Below are 23,525 nucleotides of genomic sequence, written 5' to 3' on the forward strand. Positions count from 1 at the left end.
TAATTCCACCACCTCCCAAGTGTTACATGGTTTCTCACTTTGCCTCCTCCCCGTGTGAGCACAGTGAAGTGAGTATGTCCTGCCTGGTTGGGGGCAGATCGTGGCATCTCTCCTTTGTTATCTCCATCTTTTTATGGATGGGAGGTGATCAAGGGAAGGAAGAGGCGGTGGGATCCCCAGTGAATAGAGGACACGAGTGTTAGAAAGCAGTCAGCTGCCCCGCTGAGGCCTGTGGCCCCTCTGACCTTACAGGTCCTTGGAAAGTATGACATAGGTCTGAACGTGTGACCACATGGTGGAGAGGTGGAGGCACTTGCATATTTGATGAACTTTATTCTTTGGGTCCAGCTGTCGTAAGTGGTGCTTCGAGACATGTGATATTTGGAAGTTGCGACTCTCGAATCCCTTGGGCTGTGTGGTTGGTTGGTTCACGCACCACCGAGCCCATGGGATCCCTGTGCTGCCTGTCCAGTCTCTCTCTGCCGCTAGGAGGCTCACTTAATATGGTGCTAGGATTCGCAGGCCTGGGGAGCCCTGGTCTGCAGCCGTCAAGGCCGTTGTTTTTGGCCCTCAGGGAGAGGTTTCTCTGCTGTGCACAGATCGTCGGCGACACAGACCTTACGTACACCCTCTCTTCTTCACAGAGTGAAGGAAGATGTTGTAGGTGGAGGCGGTAACCACACTTGCCCAGACCACCGTGGGCCAACCGGGTGGGCTGGCACCATGCCGGCAGGGCTGTCAGGTGCTGGGGCGGAGGAGAGCTGGTAACTGTTATGGGAATGGTGCCTTTTGGCGAGTGGCTCAGCCAAAATGTGGCAGAAACAATTCCCCCAGAACAAATTTGTTTAAATTGCGTGTTTTATACAAGCGTAGTAACTGCCAGTAAACTGAGGAAGCTTATGAATTAAATGTTGCGTTTTTGGTTACTCCAGGTTTGAGAAGAAGCTGTCCACGTTCACAGTGGGCGAGAGAAAGTTGAGACCACAGCAATGACCGAGTCCTATGTGAAGAGTGAGTGTGCAGGGTGGGTGGGGCCCCCAAGGGTGGGGTGTCTGCTGGGCTCTCGGGCAGGCCTCAACATCACACCTGCTAGCTTTTGAGTTTGGGACGCAGATGAACACATGGCATTGAGTGAGTGTGGTTTGAAGGAAGGAACCTTCCTTCATACAAGTGAACACGCTTTCTCTAAGATTTCATTTAAAAAAAGAAAACGAAGTAGTTGTGTCTGCAGATACTGAAGCAGAGGGGGCGGATTTGGCCACAGGCACAGTCTGGTGTGGGGCCGGTGTTTGCTGGGTGCAGGGGCTTCATGCTTCATGTGGGAGGGGTCCCTGTGTCTTCACCCCTTTCTACACAAGCCTGAGTCCAGCGTCCACGCTGGCTGGCCATTCTGCCCTTGCAGCCAGGGCCAGCAGTCTGCCGAGGGGGAGACTCGTCCTTGCCCCACAGAGCTTCGTCCCCAGGGTGAGGATCTGTAAGCACTGCTTGCAGGTGCCGTGTCTTGACCTTGCAGGACACTGAGGATGACGGGGTCCTGTTGGGGGTGCTGAGCAGGAGACACCTGGCTCCAGGTGTGGGGCGTTGGTGGGTGGGGGCAGGGGACGAGGAGAAGTCTGCAGGAGCAGGTGGTGTGACTGGGGTGCTGCTCTGCAAGGGCAGGGCAGAGCATGGGCCAGAGGGCCACCTGGGGGCAGTTTTCTACTCGGCGGTGTGCCTGCAACCTCTGCCTCTTAGGGAGCCACTGTCCAGCGGGGCGGGAGACATGAAGCATGAATGCCCTGGGACACAAGGTCAGGGGAGAGGTGGCCAGAGTGCCCAGGTGGCCAGTGTGTCCCAACAGAGACCCTGGCGAGTGAGGTGGGGGGTGCCCATGTGCGAGAGTAGGTCCGGGCTGGCGTCTTCTCCAGCTCTGGGTCCGAGCCGTCTCTGAGGGTGCTGGCCAGGGTGGGGTCGGCGCCCGCCGAGCACGCCGCCGGGCTTTGTCGCTGCAGAGCTGTCCACCATCCTGCTGGACGCCGTCACCGACAAGGACCCGCTGGTGCAGGAGCAGGTGTGCAGTGCCCTTTGCGCACTTGGAGAGTCGCAGCCGGAGGAGGCGCTCAGCGCTTGGGAGGAGCACCTGCAGCAGCACGGGAAGGTATGCCCACTGCGAGGCGGGCGGGCCGCGGGCCGCGGGCCGCGGGAGGGGGCAGGCTGCCCTTCGGGGTGATGTCTTTTGCAGAAATAGGAAAACCATCCTAAAATTTACATGGAATCTCAAGGGATCCTGAATAACCAAAACATTCCTGAAAAAGAACAAAGCTGGAGAACTCACATCCTGATTTTCAAAACTTACTACAAAGCTACAGTAATCAAACCAGTGTGGTCCTGGCATAGAGACAGACATATAGACCAATGGAATAGAACAGAGAGCCCAGAAATAAGCCCTCGCATATATGGTCAAATGATTTTCGACAAGGGTGCCAAGATCATTCAATGGGGAAAAGACAATCTTTACAACAAATGGTACTGGGAAAACTGGATATTCACATGCAAAAGAATGAAGTTGGAGCCTTACCTCACACCACATAAAAAAATGAACTGAAAATGGATCAAAGACCTAAATGTAAGCGCTAAACTAAAACTTTTAGAATAAAACGTAGAAGAAAATCTCCGTGACATTGGACTTGGCAATGATTTCTTGGATATGACACCAAAGGCATAGGCAACAAAAGAAAAAATAGACAAATTGGACTTCATGAAAATTTTTAAAAATTTGTAGATCAAATATATTATCCACAGAGTAAAAATGCAACACACAGAATGGGAGAAAATATTTGCAAATCATATATCTGATGAGAGATTAATATCCAGAATATATAGAGAACAACTAAAACTTAGCAACGAAAAACCAAACAGCCCAATTCTAAAATGGACAAAGGACTTGAATAGACATTTCTCCAAAGAAGATATACAAATGGTCAGTGAACACATGAAAAGATGCTCAATATCACTAATCATTAGAGAAATGCAAATCAAAACTACAATGAGATACCACACCTCACACCCATTAGGATGGCTAAAATAAAAAAACCCGAAACAGGTGTTGGCGAGGATGTGGAGAAATTGGACCCCTTGTGCACTGTTGGTTAGAACATAAAGTATGGAGATTCCTCAAAAAATTAAAAATAGAATTACCATATTACCACAATTCCACTTCTGTGTATATACCCAAAAAATACCCCTTAAAGCAGGGTCTCAAAGAGATATTTGCACATCCATGTTCATAGCAGCGTTATTCACAATAGCCAAAACATGGAAGCAACCCAAGCGTTCATCAATGGATGAATGGATAAACAAAATGTGGTATATGCAAACAGCGGAATATTAATCAGCCTTTAAAAGGAAGGAAATTCTGCAATATGCTACAAAATGGATGAACCTTGAGGACATTAAGCCAAGTGAAATAAGCGAGTCACAAAAAGACAGATACTGTATGATTTCACTTATAGTCATGCATTGTTTAACGACAGGGATGCATTCTGAGAAATGTGTCTTAGGCAATTTTGTCATTGTGCAAACATCATAGAGTGTACTGAAGGGGACCAAATTTGCCACCCTAAATTGTGTCTCTTTAACATGAGGATTATTTTAGGCTGATTATTTTTAAGAAACAAAAGACTCAAAGTTTTTCTTATTACATCCCCCTTAATGGCCTAAAAGAATTCAAGTAAAAAACTTGTCTCAGGAAGTGAGCTCTCACCTTAGCATAATATGAAATAAGTGGTAGACAGGGAGGAATCTAGACAAGGCTGTGTGCTGGGCTCCTCTCTGAGTTCTTTTGTTTCTGTGTGGCCAAACACTTGTTTTCCAAATATTTGTTCCTTTTCACCTACCTGGGAATTGCCTTCCTTCCCTTTGAAGTCCCTGACTCTCCCTACCTCCAACATCTTTTTTTTTTTTTTGGTGAGGAAGATTTGCTCTGAGCTAACATCTGCTGCCAGTCTTCCTCTGCTTTGTATGTGAGTTGCTGCCTCAGCATGGCTGTTGAGTGGTGTAGGTCTGCGCCCGGGAACCAAACCTGTGAACCCAGGCTGCTGAAATGGAGTGCGCTGAACTTCACCACCACACCACAGGGCCAGCCCCCCAACATCTTTTTTTTGTCTTTAGCTGAGGATGGTATTTAAGGTGAGGGCTTTTGCCATTTTGGTGAGTTACTCAGTTTTCCTGGGTTTCTCCCATGTATACATGTGATTAAACGTGTTTGTTTTTCTCCTGTTAATCTGTCTCATGTCAATTTAATTCTTAGACCAGCCAGAAGAACCTAGAAGGGCAGAGGAAAATTTCTCCCTCCCCTATAGTACTTAACACAAACCTAGATGGTACAGCCTACTATACATCAAGGGCATATGGTACTAATCTTATGAGACCACCGTCCTATATATGGTCCATCGATGACCAAAATGTCATTATGTGGCACATGACTGTATATGAGACACTTAGAGTCATCAAAATCTAGGGACAGAAAGTAGAATGGTGGTGGCCAGGGGCTGGGGGAGAGAGATGGAGAGTCAGTGTTTAATGGGGACAGAGTCTCAGTTTCACAAGATGAAAAGAGCTCATGTGGTTGAATCATACTAATGGTTGCACAACAATGTGAATGTATTTAATATCACTGAACTGTATACTTAAAAATGGTTAAGATAGTAAACTTTACATTATGTGTATTTTAACACAATAAAAAAAAGCAAAAAAAAAAACCAAGCAGCTGTGTTTTTAGGACATTTTTGTTTTCCTCAGATATAAGTTGTATATTTTTATTTAAAAAGGCTTGTTACCATGTTCACTTTCCAGCAACAAGAGGCTTTCCTTGAAGAAAGATGTTCCTGAGTGGGGCCTTTTCCAATTGTTAATGGAGGTAGGGTTTTAAAAATACAGTACTTACAGCCATAAAACAAAACAAAGTTCAGACCAAATGCTAGAACAGAAGTAGTGCATATCCAAATTTTTGTTTTTTAAAAAGATACAGATTTCGACAGCACACTTTTCAGGGAATGCATTTTTTTCACGGGTACCTAGGTTTTCCAATTACATAGCCCATCAGCGGTGTACTGGCCCAGATGACCCAGTTTGTCACACTGCACTGAGGGGCAGGGTGTCCCGCACAGTGTGACTGATGGGCTGTGAGCAGAACCCGCAGAACTCAGCCCCAGGAACTCCACCTCTCCCTTTTGTTTATCTGAGGGAAAAAGCAAAGATCCTCCACCAAACATCCTCATCTATGAGAAAAGAAAACAAAAGAAGCTAAAAATGCGTATATAATGCACCTTGCAGTGTCTTTCCAAGACCGAGAACCAGAAAGCGAAGTATTTTAAGAAGACAGAAATAATGTGAGTCCAAATCAAGTGGGAATCAACATTCCAACTGCTTTGTCACAGCTGTTCTTCCCGACTTAGCAGGAATTTTGATTAAATAGAATCATACAAATTTACATTCATTTTCCATTCTTTCCCCCAAATTCTCTCACTCTTCAAAGAAAAAATGCCTCCTAAGCCAGCCGTGCCTCTCTCAGTGACAGCCCAGTGGAGGCACTCAGTTCGGCTCCAGGGAGGAGGGACTTCCAAAGGACTGCTTGGTTTCCCACGTGGGAAGAGCATCCAAATTAAGAAAATCTGAAATAATAATTTATTATCAAATTTAGACTTTAAATGCAAACAAGCCTGCTTGCAGAGGCCTGAAAAGAAAGGGAAGTGTGCATTCACAAACAAGGGCTGGTGCAGAGGAAGCGTGACCGTCACCTTTGCCATCAAAGACTCGCCACCCCACAGGATGGCTGGAAAATTTTTTTTTTTCCCCTTTTTCTCCCCAAAGCCCCAGTAGATACTTGTATGTCATAGTTGCACATCCTTCTAGTTGCTGTATGTGGGACGCAGCCTCAGCATGGCCAGACAAGCGGTGTGTTGGTGTGCGCCCGGGATCCGAACCCGCGCCGCCAGTAGTAGAGAGTGCGCACTTAACCGCTAAGCCACGGGGCCGGCCCTGGAAAATTTAATACTGAGAAAAAAGCCCTAAAACGGAAGGTTTTCCTCAGAAAACGACGGCAGGTCTCATGTGAACTGTTAGTAGACCTAGAGATGTATACGATCCACGTGGGCTTTTTTCAGGAACAGACAAGATGTCACAGTGGCCGGTGCTGAGTGATCGGTGTGTGTAACACGCTCAGCAGACACGTGTTGGTGCCAGCCGCTGGTGCTCAGAACTCAGAACAGCGTGCATGGCTGAGCACAGTGAGTGGGTCTGACTCAGGTGCTGCCCGGCGCTCCGTCCACCTGCTGCACACTGAGGCCGAGTTGGCATCCATTCCATTCAAATAGTGCTCGGACATCGTGCTTGGCTTTCTTCACCAAGCTGGTGTCAAGGCGTTTCTCCCACGTTGGACGGTGCTGACGTGTCCACCTGCAGACAGTGCTGTTGAGATGGCTGTTCGCGTAGATGCGGGCACCCGGCTGCCCAGTACAGCTGCTCACAGCCTCTGCAAGAGGGAGCTCGGTAGTGCCTTGTCAGGGAGGGGGCTCTCACCCCAGGGTCACACGGTGTCTTTGGTGGCAGCCGCTCCAGGGCCTTTTTCTTGGGCCTGAGCAGCAGCCCCCCTCCGCTGTGTGCCCCTGCTTTCACAGAGTGTGACCAGCCCGAGTCCGTCTCTTTCTTGCCCCTTTTCTTCCCTTCACCCGGGCTCTGTCCTGTCCCCAGCTGCACTGAGGTGGTGTGCCCCCCTTGTCTGCACCCCTATCTGGATGCCCTGTTCCTGGGAGTGGGGGGTCCTCAGAGAGAGGCCAGTCCTGGTCTTTCCCGGCTCCCGGCGTATTTCTTGGCCTCACCTCCAGTCTCCATGACTGCCCTGGGACCTCTGGCAGGATGAAGCCCTTCCCTTGGCTGGGCTCTGCTCATCTCTGGAGTTTTCTGTCATCACTGTGAAGTGCCTTGCTTTCTTAGCCAGCCCCTCACCTATCACTGCAACTTCAGCTGTCATGGGCATGTCCCCAGTTAAGGTGAAGAGGACATATGCTGGGTGGGATCACAGCGGGGAGGAAGCTGACGAGAGGGCTGTGTCAGGGCAGAGGTGGGGCTGGGGCCAGTGGCAGGACTTGTAGAGGGTTAACCCAGGAGATGGGGTTGGCCAGGACCACCCGGAGCAGGGGGGAGAGTGTGGGATTATGGCTAAGGGGGACACAGGGCAGTGTTGTCATTTTACATTTAAGCCTTAGGAAACTTGGGCGTGTTCATAAGCTGGGGAGGGGCTGTGAGAGACAAGCGAGTCCTGGTCACAGAGAACTATGCTGCGATAGGGCCACTTAGCTGAGGGCGAGGGGCAGCTCCTCCTGGAACTTGGGAGGGCAGAAGTCCACCGGCTTACCATCTGCTTATTGTTGGTCTTGCGCAGAACACTCCTGGCCCTTCTGAAGAGCGGGTGCCCTGCACACACTTATCGAGGCCCTTCTTTGTGGGAGGCATTAAGTAGGTTCTGGGAGCATGAAGAATGGTCAGATTGTTCCTTTCCTCCCGTGGTGGGGCAGAGAGGGATGATTTTGTTTTGAGTAACTGCTGTAGAGAAAGAGAGAGGCACTGGCAGGGTGCCTAGGTACTCGGCTTACCTTCCGGGACCTTCCTCAATGGTTTCTCTCCTCAGCTGGCGCATCCGTACCGGACGATGATCCTGAGGGCCATGGAGGTGGTGGTGAGCAGTCACATCAGCGAGCTGGACAAGGACATGGCCAGGGCCATCATCCTTCTGGCCTCCAGTGAGATGACCAAGGTGAAGGTATGTGGAGTGCTGACCAAGGCACCTGCTCTGGCCTGGCAGACTCGGCCCTGGCTTGGGGAGGGAACCCTCTTTCCGAGGCCTTTCTACCCAAGTGCGTTAGGAATGTGGGTTTGTGTCTGGTTGCCTTGGGGCTGGTCCCTTGGTTCTGCACACTGACTGCCCTCCTGGGGCGGGGAGGGTCACCTCATAATTTCAGAGGTGGAGACTGAAGCAGAGAGCAAAATCCCTAAACTCTCAGGGCAAGTGCAGGGGCTCCGGTGACCATGTCTTGGTGTTTGGGGACAGTGCTGGGCTCAGCATGGGACCTGGCCCACAGTGGCGGCACTTTCCTTCTCGCAGTGAGCCGGAAAACAGGCAGCTTGTCCTTGGCTGGCCTGACTGAGGGCAGAGTATCTCGTTTTTGCCTCTTGAGCGATTTCAGGGTGAGGTCCTGCCTCCTTTGGTTGGTTCGGGTGTGAGTTCAGATTTTTTTGGGGGGACAGGAATTGGTTTGTGACTGGCAGCAGGCCGCCAGCAACGTCCTTGTGGCCGTGGGAAAGCGGTTCATCGGCAGAGTGATGGAGGAAATGCTGAGCAAGTTCCAGCCTGGGGTCCTGCCCCACTATTTTGTTGTGCAGACACTCGCCAACCTCTCGGTTTCCAACGGTAGGTGGTGGCTTGGCCTTGACCTCCTTCCACCCGTGTTCTTGAGCGAGTCGTGAGGACCTCTGAGAGCCTGTTGGTGCCTCAGTTCCTCGCCACCTGCCCCAGGCTGTGCAGAAAGAGCTCAAGGCTGTGCGGCCAGGTGCCCTCTGCCTCTCCCTGGGGCACAGGGGGCACAGGAAGGATGGGTGTGGGGTGGCAGTGGGGCCTCCGTGACATGCTCCCCTCTTGCAGTGTTCGGCATGGTGCCCTTCCTGACGTCCATCCTCAACACCATGCTGCCCATGCTGGGCATGGCCAAGCACGACACGATGAGGGTGGTGTTCTGCTGTGGTAAGATGGGGTCTCCGGGGGCAGGAGGGGTCTCCACAGGGCAGAGGCTGGGTGCTACCTGCCCATTCCTTGGCCTTGTGTCTCCAGTGCCCCTTTGTGGGGGCTGTGGTTCCTTTAGGCTGCAGGAGGAGGGCAGGACAGTTAGAGGAAGGGTGACTGCAGAGGCGTGGGCTGGGTGGGCACTGCTGCAGGCAGAGACTTGGCCTCTGTCCTCTGCCCTCTTCTCTCTGCTGCTGGGTACCCCCCGACCCTACACCGCAGTCGCCAGAGCCCTGGATGCTTGGGGGCGGGGGTTGGGGGGTGGGAAGAGGCTTCTTAAAAGCCGCAGTGAATTCCCATTTCTCTACCCGCTCCAGTGACCACTCCCTGGGCCTGTCTGAAAGGGGTACTCATTCTCCTCCCACCTTCTGTGTCTCCGCCCTCTGTGTGCCTGGGCAGGGGACAGCGCCTTGTGGTGTGGCCCTTGGTGGGAGGGGAGGGTGTTCCTGTTGGAAGAGGAGCTGAGGGTCCTGAAACACGGGGAGTGTGGGGGCCTCGGCCTCCCCTAGCAGCCAGCATACCGCCCGTGTCCTTCGGCTTCCTTGTGCCCCCAGTGTCCTGACCGTCTCAGGAAAGCTGCCAAACTGCCGGTCGTGGTACTGAGGGGAGGGAGCGGGAGGGGGGAAGTTCCCCACTGTGAGGGGGGGAACCTGGGCCGGCGGAGTTCCCCCAGGAGGACTGGACCCTCCTTAATCCCCAGCCCTCCCCAGGGGGTCTGTTAGGGCTTCCACCCCAGGCGCTGGCAAAGGAGAGGCGTGGTTACAGCCAGGCGTGGTGACGGTGTGGGAGGGGCGTGGTGAGGGCGTGGTTTACAGCAGGGCGTGGTGACGGTGTGGGAGGGGCGTGGTGAGGGCGTGGTTTACAGCAGGGCGTGGTGACGGTGTGGGAGGGGCGTGGTGAGGGCGTGGTTACAGCCAGGCGTGGTGACGGTGTGGGAGGGGCGTGGTGAGGGCGTGGTTTACAGCAGGGCGTGGTGACGGTGTGGGAGGGGCGTGGTGAGGGCGTGCTTACAGCCAGGCGTGGTGACGGTGTGGGAGGGGCGTGGTGGGGGCGTGGTTACAGTGGGGCGTGGTGAGGGCGTGGGTACGGCGGGGGCGTGGTGACATGACCCCGGCAGGGGCGGGAGGCCAGACAAAGCTCAGCTGAGGGGTCAGATCTTTGCCAGCTGACCTTGTCCTGCCGCTGCCACCTCTTGGTGCACCAGACACGGGGGTGGTGGTTGTAGAGGGACCCTGGGGAAGCTGCCGTCCCCGCCCACACCTGGAGGCTTTCGTAGTAGGGGCCTAGAGCTTTGGGCCCAGCCCACCCTGCCCACAATAGCTTTGGGTCCAGGGTCTTCCTCCCCACCCCCCACCCCACTCTCAGGGGCCCAGGAGGGGCTCCAGCCCCTGCGCTCCCGTCTCTCCTTTCCCCCGCCTTGGCCTCTTCGTGCCTTCCTCTCGCAGGCTCCTCCCACCTGTGAGTGAAGGCAGCCTCCTTGGGTTGAACGATAGAAACTCTCCTCGACCTAGTTTTGGCTAAGAAAGGATTTGTGACAGGATCACGGGGCAGCTGAGCCAGGAATTCCCACTGAGCTGGGAATGCTGGAGCAGGACACAGAAGGGAACGAGCCAGGGCCGTGCGGAGTGTGGGGGTGTGGACCTTAGGTGAATACTTCGCTGAAAACAGGGCAGGGGGAGCGTGGGGGTGGGGAGGACAGCCTAGGACAAGCTGCATCCAGGCTGGAGGGGGAATGAGAGCCGTTGTCTGAGGAGAGTGCTGAGTCATTGGTGACCCAGCACAGCTCCTCTGGGAAGCACACGCATCAGTCCTTGCACCTGTGGAGGCTCCGAGCAGAAAGTGGGCTTGCAGTGCTGAAGAACTCTTGGTCCCTTCCTCTTCACAGGCCTAAAGCCCCCTGCAGTTTTTACTGTGTTCTTTTCTTTTGTGTGTGAAACAAGTGGGTTTAGCCAACAGACTCTTTGTTATAGGATGCTCTTGTGTGGAGATGTGCACTCCTTGCCACAAATAGAACATTCAGTGTCTGCAGTTGGAGGAGAGAGGAGCCTTGCCCACTGGAGTGGCCTCAATCAGGCCAGTGGAGTCTACATTGGCCCATCAGGGGCATGGATGGGCCGTGGGAGGGCTGAGGCCTCCTGCCCTTCCAGGCAGACTCTGGTTCTGAGTAGATCTGTCCACTGTAGGAAGGAGGCTCAGGTCCAGCTGATGGCAGCGGCACTGGGCCGAGAACAGGAGTAAGCGCACATTGGAAGGTTCTCACTTGTCCAATTCACAGGACGCTGTGGCCAGGCAGGAGAGGACTGGGAGAAGACCCCAGAGACGGCTCTGATGTTTCCAGACAGCCAGGTGCACAGTTGGCTGGCCACTCTGTCCAGCACCAAAGGCAGGCAAAAATTACTGCCCATGAGGAAAGTCTCTGATAGGAAGGGCCGCACCCAGATAAACAAACCCAAGACTTGGGGGAAGCAGACAGTTCTGGGAGAAGAAAACAGACAAGAAGGAAAATCTGTAAAGAGAAGATGATGCATTCATGAAACAAGAACATGTTGCTATGAAGAAGCTACATTCAGAGAATAAAATTGAGCTTTTGAGAATTAAAAACATGGTAACAGAAAGGTTGGAACAGAAAGTTGAGAAAATCCCCCAGAAAATAGAGCAAAAATGCAAAAATATGGAGAAAAGAAGAGAAAGAGAAGAATTAGCAGGCTAGGCCAAGAAGCCAGGATTCAAATAACAGACACCTTAGAAAGAATGAACGGAGAAAGTGGAATGGGGGAGTCATGACATAATCCACAAACATAGCATTCCAGACGGAAAGGTCCTCCACTACCCACACCAAGACGCTTTTGTGGGGGAAAATGGTCCAAGAGGAGGGTGGGGAAATAGAACTGCTGTGGCTTCTCCCCAGCTCAAGGGAGAGCGCAGCACAGCTCTGGCGGAAACAGCCAGCTGGGAATTCAAACCCTGCCCAGGTGCCCTTGGAGGGTGGAATAAAGACTTTTCTTTGAGAAGCAAGGGTCAGGAGGGGTATGGCCCCGTGTGCTGTGGCCAAGGGAGACCCAGGATGTGTGGCAGGAGAAGTGGAGGTGGCATTAGTGCCTTGTGCCTGGAGAACCAAGGAGATTCACACCTGGGACACTCACTCTGGAAACAAAGCTGTGTGTGAAGTGAGTGGGTTGGCTCTGAGCAGCGGCGGGGTCTGGAGGGAGGGCCAGAAAGGGCTGGCCCTGGCCTTGGGGGGAATGGGTGAGGAATGTTGCAGATGCATTATTTATGGAGAGAAAGATCCAGTGTTTGCTTTTAGAGAAAGGGAAATTGAGGGAGGGGGGGTGAGAAATGCTCTTTTATTCTATGTGTGTGTATAACTGATTAAAAATTAGAACGTAATAACAAATTGGGGAGTGGGTTTCTGCTTCTGGCTACATAGTGGTCTGTTATCCTGAAAAACCTTCCCACTACAAAATACCTAGAAATGCTGGTCAGTTTGATCAGTGTCCTGATTGCATAGCTCCAGGAGGCGAAAGAGTAGGGTGGACAGGGGGGATGGGGGAAGAGCGTGGGGTCAGAGGGCTCCCGCTGCCCCAGGGCACCTAGGGCCTGGATTTCAGCAGCCCTGTGACAGACAGGAGACAAGGCCCTGCAGTGCTGGGTGGGGAGGGGCAGAGCCCACCTGAACGGGACACTCCAAGGCCCCATCCTCAGTGAGAGAATGGCCAATGAGACAGGAACCTTCTGCTACATGGGCTCCAGGAAGTGCTTTTCTTTTAAAATTTCTTTAAATTCTCTCTTGAGAACTTGTAACCATGGTTGCTCTCATATAGATGCAGGATTCAGGTTTATTCTTTCTGTTGACCTGGGAAGCCCAAGCAGAGAGTTTAGCCTTATAAGTGGGCTGGGTTAGAGGTGTCCTGGACAGGGGGCAAATGGGCTCTGTCAAGTGAAGCTGCAGATTCCTGGGGGGAGTCACCTCCAAGGTGGTCTCACATGCTGGTGCAGCCCCCTCCTCGGGCGCTGGGCTGGCCGGCTGGGGCTCTGGCCTTGGGAGGCCTGGCTGTAAGCCCATGCCTCTCCTGGCCATTCCCCTCCTCATCTCTGGCTTTCTTTCCCAGTCTCCTCTTCCACTACGCAGCCCACCTGCAGGTCTGTACCTAAGCCCGGACTTCCCTACCTGGAAGTCCCCTTCACAGACACAGTGCACTATCTTGGGGTCTGCCCACCTCAGCTTGGCGCTCTCCACCTTCAGCACCCTTCCCACTCTCCTTGCACCCGGGACTTCTTCCTTCACGTGTTAGGGGGGCCCATGCTGTGCCTGGCACAGCAGCCCTTGCAAAGCATGTGGCATAAGTATCTGTGAGGGGTGAGGTGGGCATAGTACCCCCTCCTGTTACCTTACTGCAGACTGGAGTGGGCTGGGCGCTGTGGCCTGAGGGCATTTGGGGAGGTTGGTACCTGTTCTGGTTTCCTAGGGTTGCCATAACAAAGTACCACAAATTGGGAGGCTTAAGACAATGGAAATGTTTTCTCTGACAGTTTAGGAGGCCAGAAGTCCAAGATCTAGGTGTTGGCAGGGTTGGTTTCTTTTGAGGGGCTCAGAGGGAGACTGTGTGCCATGCCTCCCCTGGCATCTGGAGGTGGCCATCCATCCTTGGCGTCTTGGCTCCCGGTGCATCACTCCAGTCTCTGGCTCTGCTGTCACGTGACCATCTTCTCCCTGTGTGTCTGTGTCTCCTCTGCTTACAAGGACAGTCGTTTTGGATTTAGGGCCCACCCTACCGCATTGTGACCTCATCTTGACTAATTACATCTGCAAAGACCCTATTTCCAAAGAAGGTCACAGTCTGAGGTTCTGGGAAGGACATGAATTTGGGGGGCCACTGTTCACCCCAGTATAGTCCTGGAGTCCTGGAGCCTCGCACTTGGCCAGTGTGTTGGGAGGGCGTCTTGTAGGCCATTGTAGGATTTTAGAAGGGGCAGCCATGCAGATGTAGGGTTTTGCAAGCAAGTCTGTGCAGCCGTGGCCCACAGCTGCTCATGTTGTGGGGTCATCGTAGCTCTGCAGCACTTCAGCGAGAGCACCCTGGAGTATCTGGCCAACCTGGACCAAGCCCCAGACCCCACGGTCAGGAAAGATGCCTTCGCTACCGACATCTTCAGTGCCTACCACATCCTCTTTCACCAATGGCTGCAGAGCCGTGAAGCCAAGGTATGGCCTGCTCAGTCTGTTAGGAACCTGTGGCCTCCCCTTGCTGGTCACCCTGTCCCACCCCCAAGTCTGGCCCACGACCACGCGGTCCTGCTCCAATCACCTGGGCCTCTTCTCCTGTTCTTCAGGTTCTCAGGGAGAGGGATTTGGCAAGGAGGGGGATAGAGCCATGGAGTCTACATGTGCCCCCACCCCTGGTGCCCTGCATTCAGGAGGTGGGGGTCTTGTCAGGGAGTGGAGGTGGCCTGTGCAAGGTCTCACCTGCAGGCCCCACAGGGTGCGGCTTGTTTGCTGAGGCCTTGTTGCTGTGGACACCCCCTTCCCGCCCCCACCCTACTCTGCCCTGAGGCCCCAGCACTGCCTGGGGGGAGAGCTGAGGCATGATGACAGCCTGGTGGGTGGGTGTCTCCTACACGGCCCCTCTGGCCTGGCCCTTTAGGACCCCCTGGTCACATGGTAACCTGAGTTTGCTCACATCCTGCCCTGGGGTCTTGGTGAACGGGCTCTTTGCCATTCCGTCCAGTGTTGACTGTGAGCGTTGCTGAGCTGGTTTGGACATTAACACGGTGTCACTGTCTCCCCTCAGCTCCGGCTTGCCGTGGTGGAGGCCCTGGGGCCCATGAGCCACCTGCTGCCCAGTGAGAAGCTGGAGGAGCAGCTCCCCAAGCTCCTGCCTGGAGTCCTCGCTCTCTACAAGAAGCACGCTGAGACCTTCCACGTGTCCAAGGTGCATCCCCATGTGCTGTGGCCTGTGCAGAGCTCAGTGCACCGTCCAGTCTCAGAGGACCCGTCTCAGATGGGAGGGTGCAGGCGCCCAGCAGGGAGTAGCCCTGAAAGCTGTTCAGATTCAGTGGTGGGTGATGTCAACTCTAAAAATAAAACAGCCAGTTATTTTACCAGCAAAATGAGTTTATTTGGGAATAGCCAAGGAATTGCAATTTGGGACATGCAAACTGTGAACCATAGGCAAGTCAGAGAACAAAGTAGGGGAGTGTTCTTGTATAGAGAAAAGGAAGAAGTTGGGACGGCTGTTTCTGAACAAATGTTTGTTGGAGGAGAGGAGACTTCAGGCTTGTGGTGGCATCTCATTGGCTGGGTTGTAGCAGTTTCTCATTGGCTGGGTTGTTGCTGGGCAAAGAGAAAATCTTCCTTCCTCCTGCTGAGGTATGTAGAGTAAGCTTTTTCCTGCTAGGATATATAAATTAGGCTGAGACAGTGGTACATGCATGAGAGCTCCCCCTTTAGGGCTTCCTGACTCCATTTTGAACAAGGTTTTCCCTTATTCATTTTCATAGTGGGGATCAGGTCAGATTTCTCCCCACCACCTTGCACTGGACAGGAACCTGCACCACTGAGCCTCACCTGGTGTCCCCTTTCCTGATCCCTCCACTCCCCTCTGAATTCTAGAGGTGGAGGTAGGACTTCCTCCTTTGAGCCCTCGGAGTCTCCCACAGTCAGCCAGGGGTGGGGCTGGGGGCTTGAGGTAGGACTGACAGCCCCTCTCTTCCCTGCCCTGAGCAGAGCCTGGGCCAGATCCTTGAGGCAGCTGTGAGCGTGGGCAGCCGCACGCTGGAGGTCCAGCTCGACTCACTCCTGGCTGCTCTGCATGCTCAGGTAGGCTGGGGGCAGGAGTGGGCCGCTGGGAGGGTGCACCTGGGGGCAGGGCCAGCTCGCTGGGGGTGGGGCCCGGCAAGCACACTGGGGGCGGGGCACCATGGGGGCAGCGTGCTGGAGGGAGGAGTGCACTGGGGGTGGGGGCCATGGGGAAGAGCTGCTGGGGGCGGGTACTTTTGTGGGAGCACCATGAAGGCAGGGTGGGGGGAGACCGCTGGGGTTGGGGCGGGGTGGAGGCAGATCCTGCTGCTGCTCTGCTGGGGCCCTCCATGTGAAGTTGCCTGCTGAGGGTGCAGGGAGCTAGAGCCAGGGGTGGGTGGTCCAGCCAGGTGGGGCTGAAGTGCCGGCGTTCCCTGAGTCGTGTGGGTGCGGCTCTCGGCGATACAGCCACTTTGTCTTCTGTACAACACTGGCTCATGCAGTGTGACACAAGAGTCCCCAGCATGGAGGTGGCAGAAGCGGGCGGCCAGCAGGGCAGAGGCGTCTGCACTGGGTGTGGGTCCCCAGGGGACTGAGTGCAAGCTGAGCAGAGAAGAGGCCCAGGCAGCCGTGAGCAGGAGCCAGCAGAGGGGGTGCAGGAGGCGGGCGAGGGGAGAGGTCCTGAACTCTACTGGAGAAGGGGCTTAGAGGAGGCTTATCAACCGTGCACCCCCCCCTCCCCAGGTCAGATGAGAAGTGGGGAGGTGGCGGGAACGGAGGTGGGTGGGTGGAGCCGTGAGGATGTGAGTCCAGTCCAGGGGATTTTCTGAGTGAGAGAGAAGAGAAACAGAAAGCTGGAGAGAGTGGGGGCAGGTGGCTCTTCGGAAAGAGAAGCAGAGAGGTGTGGATTTACTTCTTTGCTCTACTCCCTTGGGGCTCCTCTGGGCCTGCGGCCCCTCCCACACCAGCTGCAGTGTCAGACTGGCCCCACAGACCCACTGGCCCTGCTGCATATACAGGCTGCCCCTGGGGATCCTCAGTCCCAGGGGAGGAGCAGGGGAGGGCTACAGTAGAGAGATTCGACAGTAATTTAAATGTTATAAGTTCTTTGGTAAAGAACTTGAAAAACTGCATGAAATGGATAGACTTCTAGAAAAATTAAAAACGTCAAAATTGGTGCAAGAAGAAATAGAGAACTTGACGAAACCAATAAGGAAAGGGAAATAATATTCCAAGACCTTCCTTCTTTAAAACAAACCAAAGACCCACATACTTTTAAGGTTCAGTTTTGTTAACTTAGAAGCAAATTCGCCAGTTATTTTATGTTAAAATGAGTTTACTTGGGAATAGCCAAAAGAATTGTAATTCCACATGTGCCTGCACTGGTGAACCATAAGCAAATTTGGAAAAGAAAACAGGGCACCTGCTTTTATAGAGAAGAAAGGCGAGTAGGGAGGGGCTGTTCTAAAGAAAGTTCACTGGGGGAAAGCAGCAGTTCAGGGTGGCAACAGCTTCTCATTGGCTCAGCTGAGACATTTCTCATTGGCTGGGCTGTGGTGTTTCTCATTGGCTGAGCTATTGCTGCGTGGGAAGAGAAATGTTCCTTCATAGTAAAGTAGTTGTACTTCCCGTCTGAGATGCAAGCTCCTCTCTTCCTGGTTGGTGTGATTGACATGTGTGATGGGGGTGAGAGCTCCCCCTACAGGCCTTCCTGACTCCAACTTAGTTAAGATTCTTTTTTTTTTTTTATAATTTTATTTATTTATTTTTTTTCCCCCAAAGCCCCAGTAGATAGTTGTATGTCATAGCTGCACATCCCTCTAGTCGCTGTATGTGGGACGCGGCCTCAGCATGGCGGGACAAGCGGTGCGTTGGTGCGTGCCTGGGATCGGAACCCAGGCCACCAGCAGCGGAGCGCGCGCACTTAACCGCTAAGCCACAGGCCGGCCCATTAAGATTCTTATATTAATTCCTACAATTCTACCAAACTTTTGAGGAATAATTAATTTCTATCCTATACAGGTGGATTTGGAGATCAGAAAAATATCCGGAGCTGCCTGATTAATTCTGTGAGGCTAGTCTTGATTCTAAATCCAAGTCAGGACCATACAGGAATATCTAAGTATATAATTATGAGGATAGATGTGAGGATCTTGTACACAGTCAAGCTAACTGGTCCAACACTATACTCTCAAAACACGAGATACAGTAGGGCTCAGCTCAGGAATAGGGGGCTTGTTCAGCACTGAGAAGCTGTCATCACTGAAATACATTAAGGAAAATATCCTCTGATCTCAATTGAGGCAGAAAAAGCTTTTGATGAAGTTCAGCACCTATGTATCATTAAAACTCTTAGCAACTGGGATTGGGAAGGAACTTCTGTAACTTGATAAAGTTTATTCACCCAAACCCTCAGTGCACGTCACAATACATGGGAAACAGGCACATTCCCTCTAGGGTCAAGAGCAGGAAGAACCCCCTGTTCTAACTCGCACTGTTAATGGGGTCTGGGGCCAATTCTATATAGAAAAAAACAGAAATGAGAGAGGCACAAGGCCTGGGAGAGAGGACAGGACTGCCATTCATCGTTGCCCACCACCCACCCTCGGGTCCTGGTCCCTGCTATGTTCTTCTCTGTGGCGCTGACCTCCTCTTAATACACTCAGTAGCTGATTGCTTGTTGCTTGCCTCTCCCCCGCTACAATGGATACCGCATGCAGTCGAGGTCTTGTTGGTTTTGTTCACTGCTATGTCTCAGCACCTAGAATAGCACCTGTCACTTGTAAGCACTCAATAAATATTTGTTTTATGGGTGATTGATTCATCATCTATAAATTCACTCATGTACAAACTGAAGCAGTACACAAACATTAGAACTAATAATAAGTTCAGCAAGGTTGCTAGTTACAAGACGAACCTATAAAAATAAACAGCATTTTTCTACACCAGTAGTGACCAACTAGGAAGCACAAACAGATACCATTTACAATAGCAACAGAAACTTATTGTGAAGTATGTGGGAATTAACTTAAGCAAGAATGCCTAGGATCTCTATGGAGAAAAAGTTTACAACTCTGAAAATATAACAGTGAGAAGAAATGAAAGGTGTAGCACAATATCATTTACTTAATATAAAAATGATTGCATGAAACAACACACGTGCAAAAACTGTAAAAACAAAGAATGATTATCTGTGGGATAGGGATGGGAGTGGAGAATGGGTTTAATAGGGAAATATAAATATATAAAAGCTGAAAAGGTGGAAAAATGTGATATTTCCTTTTCTTTGAGGTGTCCCTTCGTGTCTTTTGTTTTTCTGTTGGGTGTTAGGTGTTTTTCATATTGGTCTTTAGCAATTATTTATAGTCTTGTATCATGTGTATAAATACTTGTTCCTACTTTATCCTTTATTTTTGGCTCTGTTTATGATATTTTTTTGCCATGCAAAATTATTTAATTTTCAGATCATCATTTATCCATCTTTTATGTTGTAGTTCAGGTTTTGTTATACTTAGAAAAGCCTTTTGAATTCTGCAATTATTTTTCATATTCTCCCATTTTCCTTTTTCATTTTATTGTTGAATCCATCTGGAATTTATTTTAGGGAAGGAGTGAGAATCCAATTTTATCTTTCTTCCAGAAGACTAGCTGTTTGCATTAGTTATCTATGCTGTGTAACCAATGACTGCAAAACTGAGCACCCTAACACAGCAACTGTTTATGTCTCACGGTCTCTGTGGGTCAGCAATCTAGGAGCGCCTCAGCCGGATGGTTCTGGCTCGGGGTCTCCCATGTGGTCTCAGTCACACATCATCCAAAGGCTCAACTGGGGCTGGAGGGCCTGCTTCCCAGATGGCTCCCTCGTGGTTGTTGGTGGGAGGCCTCAGTTCCCTGCTGTGAGGCTCTCTCCACAGGGTTGCTGGAGTGTCCTCGAGACGTGGCATTGGCTTCCCCCAGCGGGAGCGGTCTGAGGCAGCAGGCAGGAAGCTGTGGTTCCTTTTACAACCAGATCAGGTCTTTCCAATGGAAATAACAAGGAGCTACCTGGGAACCTGGAGCAGAGCCCTGTGGCCAGCACCTCCACCTCACCTGCTTCCTCACAGTTCTCTGAGAACTGGCAGAGTCCAGGTTGGGACGGAGCCTGTGTTCTAGTGACACTCTGTACTGTTGGTCACCTCTTCTGGTTCATAAGATGGTCTCTACTGAGGAGTTGCCTTAGGGCCCTTTGCACAGAAGCCCTGCTAGTGTCCTTTGCCTTGACCCTAAGGGGAGAGAGGACTAGGATGCCACCCTGGGGCTCAGCCCCAGCTGAGTGTGGGGGGCTTCAGTGTCACCCAACATGCAAGGCAGCCCTGATACACCTGCCACCATCCTCAGGTTCACTTTTACCAATGCAACTCTTTTTTTTTAATAATTTGAACAAATGAACTCTAGGTGTTTTGGTTTCCAGCACTATTCAGATTGTAGAGATTAGTGGTTTCCAGCTGTGCCCAAGAGTGTATGCCCAGGGGAAGTGGGAAACTGTCTCCTTTCTCATAAAGAAGTGTCTCTTGGGAATTTGTTCTCCTGGCTACTGCTGGGAAGGTCAGAGTGTGGAAGGAGCCAAGACTCTTGTCCCTTAACACGTGAGGGTCAGCTGTGAGTGCTGCTGTCTGTCTCCCCTCCCCCAGCTGCCAGGGCATGGGCTGAGGTCCCTGAAGCAGACTTGACTCACAAGGGTGAGTGCGTCCGTGCAGCCAGGTGAGAAAAGGCCAGAGTGACCTGCACCTGGAGGCTCAGCTGCCTGCCGCGGTGGTTGAGGTAGAAGCCCAGAGCCCTTGGGAGTCTGCTCAGGCCCAGCATCTTGAGGAGCGCCTATCCTTCCCTCCAGCCTTGCTGGGCCCAGGGTGGCAGCGCCATCCCCTGTGACCTCTGTCCTCTGTCCCCTGGAGTAGATTTGTGTGCCTGTGGAGTCGTCAAGCCCCCTGGTAATGAGCAACCAGAAGGAGGTGCTGCGCTGCTTCACTGTGCTGGGTAAGCAGGCGGCCAGGCGGCCTCAGGCATGGAGGCCATCAGTGGACACGCGTTTCGGCACTCGCCGTGGGGGCTGAGGGACTGCTTGTGTATAAGGGATGGTGGCAGCTTTGGGTGTGGGTTGGGGGTGAGGAGGACTCTTTGTCTACCTCTGTCTGGGCCCATGTGTGACTCTAGGGGCCTCACAGCAGAGGTCTGGCAGGGCCGCAGCCCTAAGCATCCATCCTCCTCGGCCCCCAGGTTTCAAGGTGCAGGCAGGGAGCAAAGGACAGATCATTACAATTTTTGATGTGTGCTTGGCCTGTAGCTTGCCGCTCACCTGACCGCCTGCTGGCCTTCCTGCTGCCCAAGCTGGACACCAACAATGAGAGGACCCGTGTGGGCACCCTGCAGGTCCTGAGGCACGTCATCAACTCAGCTGGTGAGTGCCCAGTGTGGAGCATTTCCTGAAAAAGGCAGATATTGTCCATCTTTGAGGTGAAAAGGAGCATCTTGCTTTGAATTCTTTAAAAAATTTTCCCAACTTTCTATTTTGCAAAATTCCAAACTTTGTGAAAAGTTGCAATAGTACCTGTCTGCCCACCGCGGATGTCCATCACCGACATTTGCCTTTGACAGCGAGCTGCAGACACTGGGATGCTGCGCCCCTACTCCCAGGCCGAGCATTTGCCACACGCCCCCTGGACTGAAGGCTCAGTCTCGCAGACGTGCCACACGTTGTCTGTTATGGCTGCCTCTCCCTGTGGGGTCTAGTCAAAGGCACACATTGGAGTTGAGGCCAGTTGTTCTGTAGAATGTCCCTCAATATGCGTGTCTGATGATTTCCTCAGAATTAGATGCAAGGATTCAGGTTTCCTACTTTAAAGGCTAATTTAATCAGCAATGAGCTTGAACATTTTTCACACCTGAGTTTGTGTTTTTGGTGAGTCTTGTTCAGTAAACAATGGCCATGGGCCACGTGGGGCCTGCAGCCTGCTTTTGTGCAGCCCGCGAGCTAAGAGTGGTTTTTACATGTTAACGGGCTGTAACGGCAAACAAAGAATATGGGACAGTGGTCCTCGGAACCTAAAATATTTCCTTTCCGGCTCTTAACTCAAGTGTGCTGTCCCCTATCCTGTGAGTTGCGCTATGGGTCGGTGCCGGGTCGCAAACAGTGCCTGTGGACATACGGCAGCTTATGGAGTTTGGGAATGATGAAGCAGCAGCTTGGGAGGGGGCAGAGACAAGGGAAGACAGTGGCAGCCTGGACCATGGCCCAAACTGTGCCATGAAGCCAGGCGTATGGAGCCGTCAGCACGCTGGCTCCCTGGGGAAGGGCGCCTCAGACGCGGAGGATGGTAGCGGTCAGACAGAAAGTAAAGCCCCAGGCAGCCTCTCGTGAGGCTACCATGGCGGTGCCCTCCCTCCTCACAGATGAGGGACCCGAGGACGGGGCAGGTAAAGGGACTTGCCTGCGTGGCTCCTCTGGTGGCTGAGCAGCGTTTGAAATGGAACTCTTGGTCCTGCTCTGAGGCCTAAGGCAGCCTCACCTTCATTTTCTTGTTGATTCGCTATTTACTTTTGTTAGAGATGCTTATTTCCATGCGGAAGTTCAACATTTGTAGGTAGTAATTAACCTTGCTTGCCTTCCTTTGTTAATTCTTCCGTTGCATTTATGTTTCAGAAGTCATTTTGGTTCACCTGTGTTTCATTTTTCCTCTAAGTTCTTTCTCTGTCCATTTACATATATATATTTGTGTATACACAGAGAAGTAGATGTTTGAATAGTAGTTCAAAACATGCTTTTCCACTCCCTGGTATATCTTAGAGCACTTACAGTGTCAGCACCTGTAGCTGTCACGTTTTATTATTTTTATTCTGAAGTATAACACACATACAGAAAATGCACACGTTTTAACTGTTCAGCTCCAATGAGTTATCACAAACTGAGCCCTATGTCGGCCACCCTGTGAGGAGTAGAACACTGAGACACCCAGAAACTGCCCCAGGCCCCTCCCACAGGCAGCCCCGATCTGACTTCTGACAGCAGAGGGCGGTATTGCTGTTTTGCATGTTTAAATAGAATTGTGGAGTGAATTATTTTGTATCTGGCTTCTTTCCCTCAATATTCTGTTTGTGAAATTTATACATATAGTATAGTTCATTCATTTTCCTTTCTGTGAAGTATCCCAGTGAACTAATCTACTATAGTCTTTCCATTCTAGTGGTGATGGGTAAATGGCTGCGTCCAGTTTTTTACTATTATGCATAAGGCTACTATTAACCTTTTTCCTGTGCACATTCAGTTGAGTGTATACTAGGAGTAGAATTTCGAGTCATAAGGTTGCATATGTTCACAACTTTGGTAGATAAAACCATTCTATTTTCCAAAGTAGCTATTTGTACCCTGTACCTTTTACCTCAAAGCAGCATGTGAGCATCATTGCTTCATATCCTTGCCAACACTTGTCAGTCTTTAGTTTTAGCCACTTTGGTGGGTGTGTTGTGGTGTCTCATTGTGGTTTTTAAAGATTATTTATTTATTTATTTATTTTCCCCCCAAAGCCCCAGTAGATAGTTGTATGTCATAGCTGCACATCCTTCTAGTTGTTGCATGTGGGATGTGGCCCCAGCATGGCTGGAGAAGCGGTGGGTCGGTGTGCGCCCGGGATCCGAACCCGGGCCGCCAGCAGCGGAGCACGCGCACTTAACCGCTAAGCCACGGGGCCGGCCCTGTGGTTTTCAAAAATTAAAAAATATATTTATTTTGACTTACAATGAGAAATTCATTATTAGCTTGTTGATTTATTGGAAGTCCTTAGAAAATTTTTTTTTCCTTGTTGGCAACCAGATTTTATTCTTTTTTTTTTCAACTTTATTGAGATATAATTGACATATAACATCATGCAACTTTAAGGTATACAACCGGATGGATGAAACAGCCTTTCCCCTGGTGGGGGCAGCTAGATCAGAACTCCCTCT

The 23,525-nt window shown here is 51.6% G+C and overlaps 1 protein-coding gene across 8 annotated transcripts in view; it reads left to right on the forward strand.

Annotated features, from left to right (window-relative positions):
- MROH1 (maestro heat like repeat family member 1) overlaps nucleotides 1-23,525 on the forward strand; it is a 93,700-nt gene that overhangs the window by 10,400 nt on the left and 59,775 nt on the right. For 7 of the 8 annotated variants that reach the window (XM_058565156.1, XM_058565160.1, XM_058565155.1 and 4 more), the window contains exons 2-11: nucleotides 933-1,011; nucleotides 1,992-2,137; nucleotides 7,667-7,798; nucleotides 8,284-8,446; nucleotides 8,678-8,776; nucleotides 13,867-14,018; nucleotides 14,605-14,745; nucleotides 15,540-15,632; nucleotides 20,486-20,564; nucleotides 20,872-20,985. In XM_058565156.1, coding sequence (XP_058421139.1) covers nucleotides 990-1,011; nucleotides 1,992-2,137; nucleotides 7,667-7,798; nucleotides 8,284-8,446; nucleotides 8,678-8,776; nucleotides 13,867-14,018; nucleotides 14,605-14,745; nucleotides 15,540-15,632; nucleotides 20,486-20,564; nucleotides 20,872-20,985 — 1,141 coding nt within the window. In that variant the 5' untranslated portion in view covers nucleotides 933-989. Of the gene's footprint in view, nucleotides 1-932; nucleotides 1,012-1,991; nucleotides 2,138-7,666; nucleotides 7,799-8,283; nucleotides 8,447-8,677; nucleotides 8,777-13,866; nucleotides 14,019-14,604; nucleotides 14,746-15,539; nucleotides 15,633-20,485; nucleotides 20,565-20,871; nucleotides 20,986-23,525 lie in introns of those variants that run through there. The other variant, XM_058565163.1, reaches the window with a different exon arrangement.

This window comes from Diceros bicornis, chromosome 21 (assembly GCF_020826845.1).
Source record: "Diceros bicornis minor isolate mBicDic1 chromosome 21, mDicBic1.mat.cur, whole genome shotgun sequence".
Taxonomy (NCBI): Eukaryota; Metazoa; Chordata; class Mammalia; order Perissodactyla; family Rhinocerotidae; genus Diceros; species Diceros bicornis.